The sequence below is a fragment of the Centropristis striata genome, chromosome 4, assembly GCF_030273125.1.
Source record: "Centropristis striata isolate RG_2023a ecotype Rhode Island chromosome 4, C.striata_1.0, whole genome shotgun sequence".
NCBI classification, from domain to species: domain Eukaryota; kingdom Metazoa; phylum Chordata; class Actinopteri; order Perciformes; family Serranidae; genus Centropristis; species Centropristis striata.
Window position 1 is genome coordinate 2,355,528 of NC_081520.1, and position 12,117 is coordinate 2,367,644.

The following is a 12,117-nucleotide window of genomic DNA, read 5'->3' on the forward strand; positions in this document are numbered from 1 at the left end:
ATAAAAATTAAAAATGATATATATATATATATATATATATATATAAAATTAAATTAAATACTTAATTATTTCATACTTAATTGTTTCCCTAAACTTTTCTACAGTCAATTAGATTCTAGATCATTAAATACTTATATATGTAAAATAATAGTAATTTTTTAAAATCATTCAAACACACACAGACATACACACACACACACACACACACACACACACACACACACACACACACACACACACACACAAAATAATAATAATAATAATAATAATAATAAAAAAAAGAAAATACAGGCCTGGAATTTGATGAGTTATTTTTTCATTATTTTATTTTTTCAAGTAAATTACTATACAGAAATTAAATTCAAATTAAAAAATCATTCAAACTTCTAAGGTAAAAGTTTATTTTTGATGTCTTCCTCCCTGAGTGTGTAAGCTTTCTGAAATTTGTGGACGCCGAGTTTCCTTTATGCTCCTTTTCCCCTTGATATCTTTGTTATCTCAGATTTTACATTCATGGAGGATTTTACAACTAATTGTTACACCAAATTCGCATAAAATAGCTTTTGGTTTGTTTTTATTCTTCAGTTGCCATAACCCTGTATTACCACTAGGGCGCGATATTGCTGCATGTGTTTCAAATTCATTTTTTGAGCCTCATTCTCTGTAGTTTTTAATAAAATAAACGTTACACTTTTTATGGAGGACATTTCTTGACGTGTTGCCAGGAAACTGAATGTGATGTCATGTGTGATGTGATACAGTTGTGTTGTTGTGTTTATGTGAGAAAAGTGAAGAAGCACCAGTTGTCCCAAGGCCATCTGTTTGCTCAGGGCTGCTGCTGTGTGTGTGTGTGTGTGTGTGTGTGTGTGTGTGTGTGTGTGTGACCCTCTCAGTAGGGGGTCAAAAGTGGGAGGTCACGACCCCGCTGACCCCGTGGGAGTGGAGATCATCAATCAACTAGGGGCTGGACAGAGCAGCAGGAGGGGACACACACAAACACACACACACAGATCTTAGATACTGTAACACACACACACACACACACACACACACACAAACAAACATACTCTGCAGATCGGAAACAAATACAGCAAAAGCACATTTGGATCAAACAACTATGACATCTACAGTTTGTCTCTTGTGGATAAATGATGACATCCAGATATCGGCCTTGTATTTCATGTCACACACACACACACACAAACACACACACAAACACACACACACACACACACACACACACACACAAACACACACACACTGTAAAACCCAATGCTGCTTGTTTATTATTATAACTCATTTTTCCTTTTCAATACAACAAAGATTTGTGCAAAAAGTCATTTTAACTTAAAATACTGAGTCAAATAGCAAGATTCATTTGAGTTAACTCCATTGTCGTCGTTGTCTTGACATAAAATTATTTCGCAGCATGGACAATCAAATGTTTTAGTTGAAACAACAAGTTGGTTTTACAGTGCACACACACACACACAAACAAACATACTCTGCAGATCGGAAACAAATACAGCAAAAGCACATTTGGATCAAACAACTATGACATCTACAGTTTGTCTCTTGTGGATGACATCAAGTGATGACACACACACGCACACACACGCACACACACACACACACACACACTGACAATAACGTGCATAAAGGCCTCTGAGACATTAGCTGCCAGCTAAATAGGCACTGTGTGTGTTGTGTTTGCTAACATTCGTGCTTTCTTATTCATGACTCTCCCGGATGCTATCACACACCTCAGCACCGAGACAAAGCTTGAAAGACGGAAAGAAAGTGAATAAACCTGAAGCACTTTTTCACCGCAGTGCTTCCATTTCTCCCTGATCCGAACATCCGCTCATCTCTTCACAATTGTAAACAAGCGCACCCACAAATAGACACACACACACACATTCACACACACTCCAATAGCTGCTATCAGGGTTATCAGCCAGCACTTGCAGAGCGACAGGGCATGCTTTTTCTCTCCATTCCTCCTCCTCCTCCTCCTCCTCCTCCTCCTCCTCCTCCTGCAGCCTGTCCTGTTGATCAATGAGGAAGTTCTTGGGCCTCAACTATTAATCAGAGCCTATCGGCTATCTGTCTGCAGAGCCAACCAATCACGGCCCTCCGACAGCTGGGGCATGAAAAATGTTGCCCGGGTGGATGGAGGGGAGGTTGTGGAAGGAGGTGGCGGGGTCGGGAGGGAGGTGAAGGAGCACTTTATCTGATCCCAGGCAGGTCACAGCTGCACAACTGCACTTAATGCACTTACAGTTGATTCTTTACATATTAATGACACGCATATACACACTCCAATGAGGTTTCATGGCTGAAACATGCAGGATAATTCACCTTTATTTTGCTTCTGATTCATATTTTGCATCAAATTTAGGCTTTTTGCAGCCATGTGAAACCCACAGTGAAGCAGTTAGCTTGACTAAATCATAATGAGTGCAGTATTTTTCAGCAGGAAGTTCCCCAGTGAGCACTATAACGCAGATCTGTTGTCCAATAACACGGCCTGTCCTCGCGCCTCAAAGCTTCATCAGCACACCACCATCCCTCTTCTGCATAATCACCATGCTCACACTCATCTATTCACATCTTATTGCCATGATTAGATTACATCTAATGCTATTACACCGCTCCCATCTCTCCCTCCACCTCTGTCTCAATCCCTCTCTCTACCTCCCTCATCATGGATTTCTTGCAGATCTTATTAGTGTGTGATGCCGACCAGGTCTCCCACTTTGGATTTATGAACCCTCAAGACTTCTCTCCTTTAATCTCCCTCTCCTCCTCCGCTCCCTTCCTGCATCTTGTCCATCTATCATTCCCAGGGTTGACTTGGGCGGAAGAGTATTAATCCCTCCATCCCATCTCTCACTCCTCTGGACAGATGAGGAGGTGGAGGAGGGAGATGGGGATGCAAGGAGGAGGCGGAGGGAGGGGTGGAGGGTAGGAGAGCGGCAGATTACTTTTCATAATATTTCTGTAGCTTTGTGGGAAAAATGGAGAGGCATTATAGGTAATGTATGCAGATTTACCAGACGATAGGTTAATGTTTGAAGCCTTCAACAGGTACGAGGATGAGCTGGAGATGCTGCAGAGGAGAGTGTGTGGGGCGGAGTGCAGAGGCAATAGATAAACAGTTTAGTGTTGGATCGTGTGTGTGTGTGTGTGTGTGTGTGTGTGTGTGTGTGTGTGTGTGTGTGTGTGTGCTCTACAGTTGTTTGCATGTTTATATGGTGCTTGGTTGTGTGTATACATGTATCTGCCATAATGGGGTCTCTGCAAAATATGTGTCTACATCAACATGGTCTCACAGGAATCCGTGGAATAGCCACGGAATCACTCAAATTTCCGTGAAACTGACACGGATTTCGCTACAATGCAAGTTAATGACAGTCATATCCCGTGGCTATTCTAACATACAAAGTGATTATGTACATTCACTGAGTGAATATTTAGAAAATAAAACATATATTTCTCGCTAGAAATGTAATCAAAATCCATTTTTATGCAGAAACTAAGTCAAAATATTATATTATAATATAATATAATATAATATTTTTCACTAAAAATGAGAGAACTGTCCGCCATGTTTTTTGTTCTGACCGCTGGGACCTTGAAAGTCACGTGACTTGGAACAAACCAATAGGAACAAATATCCATGGAATAGCCACGGGATATGACTGTCATTAACTTGCATTGTAGCGAAATCCGTGTCAGTTTCACGGAAATTTGAGTGATTCCGTGGCTATTCCACGGATTTTGAGTTAAGCGAAATCCGTGGCTATTTCACGGATTTCTGTGAGACCAGGTTCGTCTACATGCAAAGCAAGCAAGAGGCAACAGATACTGCAGTGTAGTACTTCTTGATGTCCATGAGCATGCACGGGTTACTGAACAGGCCTAGCAGACACAGGCCCAGGGGCCCGGAGTGCCAGGGGCCTACAGAGCACCACTCAAACACACACACACACACACACACATACACACACACCAACCAGGAAGAGCCTTAAAATGACCACACAGAAAATCACATGAGAATAAAGACAAACAATATGAGAACAAAAGAAACCAAAAATTACAAAGATATTTATGATGCAAAGAGACATAATGACATTTAAAAAACAAAAAAACAAAAACACAGACACAGACACAAAGACTCAAAAGAACATGATGAAGAGACTGAAACAACTACAGAGACATGGAAACAGCTGCAAAGAGACACAAGGCAATGAAAAGGGGCAAAATAACCACAAAGAAACAAAAAACGACTACAGAGGGACACAAAACACTATAAAGAGATCAAAACATGCAAACAGCTGCAAAGAGACCCAAGAAAGGGGTAAAACAACCTCAAATTGACTCCCAAAATAACTCAAAACAACTACAAAGATACACAAAATGACTACAAAGACAATACAATGATTACAAAGACATGTAAGCAGCTGCAAAGAGACACAAGGGGACTCACAATGACAATGAAAGGGGGCAAAATAACCACATAGAAAAATTGCTCAAATGACCAAAAGACTACAAAGAGACTCAAAATGACCTAGACAAAGGGACACAAACACTATAAAGAGACCAAAACATGCAAACAGCTGCAAAGAGGGGACTCACAATAACAATGAAAAGGGACAAAACAACCTCAAGGAGACTCAGAAAATAACTACAAAGAGACACAAAATGACTACAAAGACAATAAAATGACTGTAAAGACACACAAAACGATAACAAAAGAAACCAAAACAACTATAAAGACACACAAACAGCTGCAAAGACACACAAGGGGTCTCACAATGACAAGGAAAAGGGGCAAAATAACCACAAAGAGAAAAAAAGAAGAAGACTCAAATGACCAAGAGACTCAAAATGACCACAAAGAAACATAAAATGACTACAAAGGGACACAAAACACTATAAAGAGACCAAAACATGCAAACAGCTGCAAAGAGACGCAAGAGGACTCACAACAACAATGAAAAGGGGTAAAACAACTTCAGAGAGACTCACAAAATAACTATGAAGACTAAAAACAACTCCAAAGAGACACAAGATGACTACAAAGAAAATAAAATGAGAACAAAGACACACAAAACTATGACGAAAGAAACCAAAACAACTACAAAGACAAACAAACAGCTGCAAAGAGACACAATGACTCAGAATATAAAGCAACTTCAAAAACATTGAACTTCAACAATGAAATTGGGCAAAACAACCTCAAAGAGACTGAAAACAACAACCGAGAGACATAAAATGATCATAAAAAGTTGCACCACAAGCACAGACAAAAACTAAAATTAAGAAAATTGACACAAAACAATTACAAAGAGACACAAAATGACTCTAGAGACACATCAAACCATAAGAAAAGGAACCAAAACAACTACAAAGACATGCAAACAGCTGCAAAAAGACACAATGAAACAGAGTGAAAACAATCACAGAAAGTATAAAGCAACTACAATGGGACTCCAAATAATCACAAAGAAACATAAAGCAACTTCAAAAACATGATTTGAAGAGCAACCTGGTCTCACAGAAATCCATGAAATAGCCACGGATTTCGCTTAACTCAAAATCCGTGGAATAGCCACGGAATCACTCAAATTTCCGTGAAACTGACACGGATTTCGCTACAATGCAAGTTAATGACAGTCATATCCCGTGGCTATTGGTTTGTTCCAAGTCACGTGACTTTCAAGGTCCCGGCGGTCAGAACAAAAAACATGGCGGACAGTTCTCTAATTTTTAGTGAAAAATCAATATTTTGACTTAGTTTCTGCATAAAAATGGATTTTGATCACATTTCTAGCGAGAAATATATGTTTTATTTTCTAAATATTCACTCAGTGAATGTACATAATCACTTTGTATGTTGGAATAGCCACGGGATATGACTGTCATTAACTTGCATTGTAGCGAAATCCGTGTCAGTTTCACGGAAATTTGAGCGAATCCGTGGCTATTCCACGGATTTCTGTGAGATCATGTTGTTAAGAGACAGAAACATTTACAAAGACAAACAGCCGCAAAGAAATGCAAGAGGACCCACAACAACAATGAAAAAGGGGAAAGCAACTTTGAAGAGACTCAAATTGATTACAAGGAGACACAAAATGACTACAAAAAAGTGCAAAACAAGCACAGATATGAACAAAATTAAGAAAATTGACACAAAACAATTACAAAGAGACACAAAACCACAGAAAAAAAACAAAAACAGGGCAAACTGCTCTGTAGGAGAGGCGGTGGGGCCCTTTGCACCTCTGTGCCAAGGGCCACATTGTCTCTGAATCCGCCCATGCACGTGTGCACAGGAATGTATTTTCATTACGTGATTTTGTCAGTTATAACTAAGACAAAGACAAACATTCAGTTCAGTATCCACTTGTACAAATGTACCATTATTTTTCATGCTTGAACTACAAAAGGAGAAAACATCCACAAGCACTTGAGAGGAAACTATTAAAATCATTTTTATCAGATTGTTTCTCTGGCTAGCGGCTACACACACACACACACACACACACACACACACACACACACATTCTTGTACTTCTGTCTTTGTGAGGACCCTCATTGGAACAGTGAATTCCCTTGAAAGGTTTTAATAGTTTAGAATTTTTCATTAGTTTTAATATAATTTTAATTTTGGTGTGAATTTTGGTTTTCAAATTCAGTTATTTTTAATGAGTTTTTAGAGTGAGTTTGCTAGTTTTAGTTCAGTATTTATATTTTTAAATGCTTTAGTTTTAGTTTAGTTTTTTATTCGTTTTAGTTTTTTGTAATGGGGTATTTGTTGGGTGGGAGATTAAAAGAGGTAAAAGAGTAAATTTTGCCTTTATTTCCTTTGTCTGATCCATCTTCATTATGTATGAAAAAAGTTGACAAAGACGAAAACGAAGGACATTTTCACTATAATTTTAGTTAGTTTTGTAACCACACAATACAGTTTCAGTTAATTATCATTATCATGTAACCTTTAACCCTTAAAACAAAGTCTGAAATCTAAAAAAAGCCTTTAAAGACGTGAGGACCGGCCGAAATGTCCTCACTTTGCAAAAATGTCCTCACTCTGTTGGTACAAAACTTGTTGTGGTCCTCACTATGTAGGAATTACAAGAACACACACACACACACACACACACACACACACACACACAAACACACACACATTCTTGTACTTCTGTCTTTGTGAGGGCCCCAATGGGAACAGTGAATTCCCTTGAAAGGTTTTAATAGTTTAGAATTTTTCATTAGTTTTAGTTTTAATTTTGGTGTGAATTTTTGTTTTCAAATTCAGTTATTTTTAATGAGTTTTTAGAGTGAGTTTGCTAGTTTTAGTTCAGTATTTATATTTTGAAATGCTTTAGTTTCTAAAAACAGCCTTTAAAGAAGTGAGGACCGGCCGAAATGTCCTCACTTTGCAAACATTTCCTCACTCTGTTGGTACAAAACTTGTTGTGGTCCTCACTATGTAGGAATTACAAGAACACACACACACACACACACACACACACACACACACACAGTATTTTCAACAGAATCCAATAAGCTCCAGGAAATCAATTGCAGTGATCAGGACATTTAATGAGTCTGGTCCTTGCAGGCCTCGTTCTCCAGAAAGCGAAGAAACAAATTCAGAGTAAAGAAAAGAATGAAACCTTTGACCAGCAGCTCTCCTCCTCCTCCCTCCTCCTCCTCCTCCTCCTCCTCCTCCTCCTCCTCCACCCGAGCCCGAGCAGTGACAGGTAGATTAAGGGGCGTGATAGATGCCCCTCTCTGTATCTCCCCCACCACCACCCCCCTTTCCCTCCCCTCCATCCATCATGGCGGCTGGTGTAATTGCGGCTGCGTGGGGCTGGCAGAGGGAGCCTCCATCCATCTCCTTAACAACAAACAGTCAGGAGGACGGATGGCGCTGCGCTCCCCAGTTAATCTCCATCTATAAGAGGTGGTGGGGGGAGGAGGAGGAGGAGGAGGAGGGAGAGGAAGAAAATAACAGAAGGGAGTAAAGCAGTGTTGGCTTACTATAAACAAAAAAGAGATGGAGAGATGAAGGCAGGAATGGATGGAGAGATGGTGAAAGGCCACACTGTAAAAAATGTTTGTAGAAATCACAGTAAAACACTGTCAAACTGCATCAGGAATGGGGTGTAAAATTAAAAATTGTGTATCACCGTACACTGTAAAAAGTGTTTGTAGAAATTACAGTAAAATGCTGTCAAATTGCATGAGAAATACGGCCTAAAATAAAAAATTGCATATCACCATAATAGACACTTTTAATTACTGTAAATCACAGAATAAAACAAAACTTTTGAAAAACACACAGTTTTACTGTAAAAATATTTTTAAAAATCATGTTAAATGAATGGAGAAATAGCATCTTGTCTCAAGGACACAATTACCTTTAAATTAAGGGACTACTCAGTCTAAATTACAGTTTTTGCTGATATTTACATAAAAATGTACAGTAGAAAACCCACTCACTGTCATTTTTACGGTGAAATTCTGGCAACCACAGCTGCCGGTATTTTACCGTAAATTAAACAGATTCTTTTTTACAGTGTACCGTAAATCAAGGAATAGCACAATTTTTACTTTTACTGTCATGAACTGTAGGAAACGCACAGTTTTGCTGTAAAAATATAACATTTTCATGTCAAGTTAATGGAGATTTGCCATGATGTGTGAATGAATGACACAATTACTTTAAAAATAACGAGAATATTCAGTCTAAATTAGTTTTTGCTGATATTTAAATTTATAGTAGAAAACCCCCTCACTGTATTTTTTTACGGTGAAGTTCTGGCAACCACAGCTGCCGGTAATTTACCGTAAATTTAACAGATTATTTTTTACAGTGCAGGTAGAAAGGAAGAGGGATGACCCGGGAGAGAAACTGGAGGAAAAAGTTTGCAAACAGGCTGCAGGAGCAGATAAGGTGGGTTGGCTTGGCGAGCGAGCCAGAAGAGAGCAGGAGAGATGGAGGAAAGGAGGGAGGGAGGGAAGGAGGGAAGGAGGGAGGGAAGGAGGGAGGGAAGGAGGGAGGGAAGGAGGGAAGGCGGGGGCGAAAATTTATGTCTATGCGGCCAGACGACCCAGAAACTGGAGAGGCTCAGGCTCATAAAAATGCACTCTGCACCCCCTCGACTAGCCTCATGTTTACCCCTCTCTGTTTCCTTCCCTCATCCTCTCTTTCCCTTTAACTCCCTCCATCACTGGCTCTGCTGGAGGGTCACCGCTCTCTGATGTTGTGTGTGTGGTTGTGCCAGAGGTCACGGCAGCCATATTTTCTTAATGGCGGAGTCACTGAAGTCAACAAGGCTGGGTGGCTTTTCTACCTCCCTCTCTCTCTCTCTCTCTCTCTCTCTCCCTCTCTCTCTCTCTCTCTCTCTCTCTCTCTCTCTCTCTCTCTCTCTCTCTCTCTCTCTCTCTCGTGAACTAGACTTTTTTTGACGAAGGTGAAGATGCTTGTTTTTCGCCGGATCAACAGCTGGTGATGTCATATTTCTGTTTGCACAAATAGCATCATGTTTACCTCATTAGAATCAGTATATCAAAAAGTATTATAAAGTATATATATATATATATAAAGTTATAATTCTTTGACTAAGAAATTATGTCATGTTTTGACACACAACTCCTGTTTATTTGACCATATTTTACATTTTTTGTTTTTTTAGGCCCCCAGAACAAAAGTGATGCAAACTTTCTGTCAAGGACTTCTGAAATGCAGTCATGGAGAAAAATATTAGACCACCCTTGTTTTCTTCATTTGTTGTTCATTTTAATGCCTGGTACAACTAAAGGTACATTTGTTTGGACATATATAATGACTTTGAGTTTAATTCAAGAGCTGATATCTAGACATTTTCCATGGTTTTCTTGATAATAACCAAAATCATTATCAAGAAAACCATGGAAAATGGTGGTCTAATATTTTTTTTCCATGACTGTATGTCATCAGTACAAAACTATGTTCGGAAGTATCAAACTGATTATGTTAAAGTTGAAATAAAACAAGAAAATAATTTAAATGATTTATTTTGGACATTTCTGATTCTACTGAAATGATTTGACTCTCTCTCCACCTTGTTTTATGCACCTTCCTCTGGTGGCAACATTTTAATTAAATCTTCATCTATTTTGATATTACAGGACATCTGTGCGTCTTCTCTAGGACAACATGCTGCAGTTGTTTAAGAAAAAATATGTTGTGTTAAAATGGGCTGTCATTTACATTGTCTGTGGGATTGTCCTGAGATACGGAAGTTCTGGAATGAAGTTATAAAATGCATTTCTCAGATGACCTAGAATCCAGTACCTGACTGTCCTTTACTTTGTATTCTTAATTTGTATCCAAAGGATTGTTTGTTAAACAACAGAGAGAGGAAATTAACCGACTTATGCTTAATACAAGCTAGACGCTTGATTTCTCTCTGTTGGAAAGATGTCAAGAGCCCTTCTGTTGGTCGCTGGCTCAAAGAACTATCAGCATGTCTTGTCCTTGAAAAGTTAACATATACATTGAAAAAGAAATCTGAGAAATTTAAAGAGATTTGGAATCCCTTTCTTGCATTCTTGGAAAACTGTGAAATTGAGGAAACTTTGGAAACCTGAAGGTGATGTTGTCCCTAATGGTTGATATCTTAACCATGTGATGCTAGCTGTGTATGAATATGTAATGTCGTTACCCACTTTTTTATTTTTATTTTCTATTACTATTATTATTAGTTCTGTTATTTCTTTTCTTTAAGCATTTATTTTTCCTTTGGGGGGAGTGGATTCCTTTATAGTTTGACTTTGATGCTTTGTCAAATGTATTAAAATGTCATTTTTGTAAACTGTTAAAACTCAATAAATACATGTCTATAAAAAAAAAAAAAGGGCTGTCATTAACACATGCAGAGCAGAGGAGTAGCTGTTGCCCCACAGACACAAGGGACGACACCAAGACAATGTTTGCAGTTAAAAGTCTGCCATCTTTTGAACTATCACCATCATAGTGGTCAATTCTATTTCTAACCTCACACAGAGATACAAGGACACTTCAACATCCACGCTCACACATGCGGTCCCCCTCTCTGCTTGTTGTTTCCTGTTTTCTAGCCCAGGGCATCGCCTGCAGAGAGGCCAGACTTAGAATAGGAGCACCTTGACACTGACCCTGCAGCACGCAAGCAAACAAGTAAGTAAGCACACAAAGCCACTGACACACAAACACAAACACGCAGAGCTGCTGCGAACGCGCCTGCATGCTAGTCCGAGTGCACAAACTCAATAGGCCTCGGTCGGTGGGTGCAGAGGAGCGAGCACTTGAGCCTTGACAGGGAGTGACAAATAACTGCAGCACTCTTGACATGCAGAATGGTCCCACAGTGAACCTGGCTGACTGATATTCAGCTGAGTGGTGCAGGGAAGGAGCCTGTTTATTACAGGAGAGCTGCACAACAGAAGGAAATGAACACAAGGTAACCAGGACACCAAGCAGAGTATGAATGAATGAAGGCTCGCTGACGGAAACATGCAGGATCATTATTAGGTTGGGTATCTTTATCATACGGTTAAAAGGGATATTTTGTTTTGTTTTACAGTGGAGCTGTACTTATCCATAGTGAGCGTACTACAGTTGATAACAGCTGCACACCTCCAGTTTTTAGGAGCAGGCAGTAGTTCTGACTTAGAAGCAAAGCAATGTGCTGCTGTGGATGGGGGAGGCAACAAGATGTGTTTTAGCCACCTGGAAAAAAATCAGTGTATAGGCGTGTTCCCCTCGGCCTGTTACAGGTACTGTTCTAGCGGCTAACCAATGAGTTCCAATGTGACAGCAAACAGACACGGCAGGCAGTGTTGCCAACTCAGCGACTTTGTCTCTATATTTAGTGACTATTTAGACCCCTCTAGCGACTCTTTTTCTCATAAATCTGCAACTTTTTTTTCTTCTAGATATGCCACTTTTAATCTCATAAATTAGCAAATTTTTCCTCCTAGATTTGCCGCTATTAATCTCATAAATTTGTAACTTTTTCTCAAAATACTACCCCCTCCCTTAGGGCCAAGTATAAATATATATAAATATATATA

At 39.3% G+C, this 12,117-nt stretch overlaps 1 protein-coding gene across 1 annotated transcript in view; it reads left to right on the plus strand.

Annotated features, from left to right (window-relative positions):
• Window positions 1-12,117, plus strand: part of LOC131969835 (thymus-specific serine protease) — a 34,529-nt gene that overhangs the window by 18,477 nt on the left and 3,935 nt on the right. Inside the window, exons 14-15 of the mRNA XM_059331058.1 lie at window positions 2,117-2,216; window positions 2,909-2,967. Of these exons, the coding sequence (XP_059187041.1) occupies window positions 2,117-2,216; window positions 2,909-2,967 (159 nt within the window). The remainder of the gene's footprint in view (window positions 1-2,116; window positions 2,217-2,908; window positions 2,968-12,117) is intronic.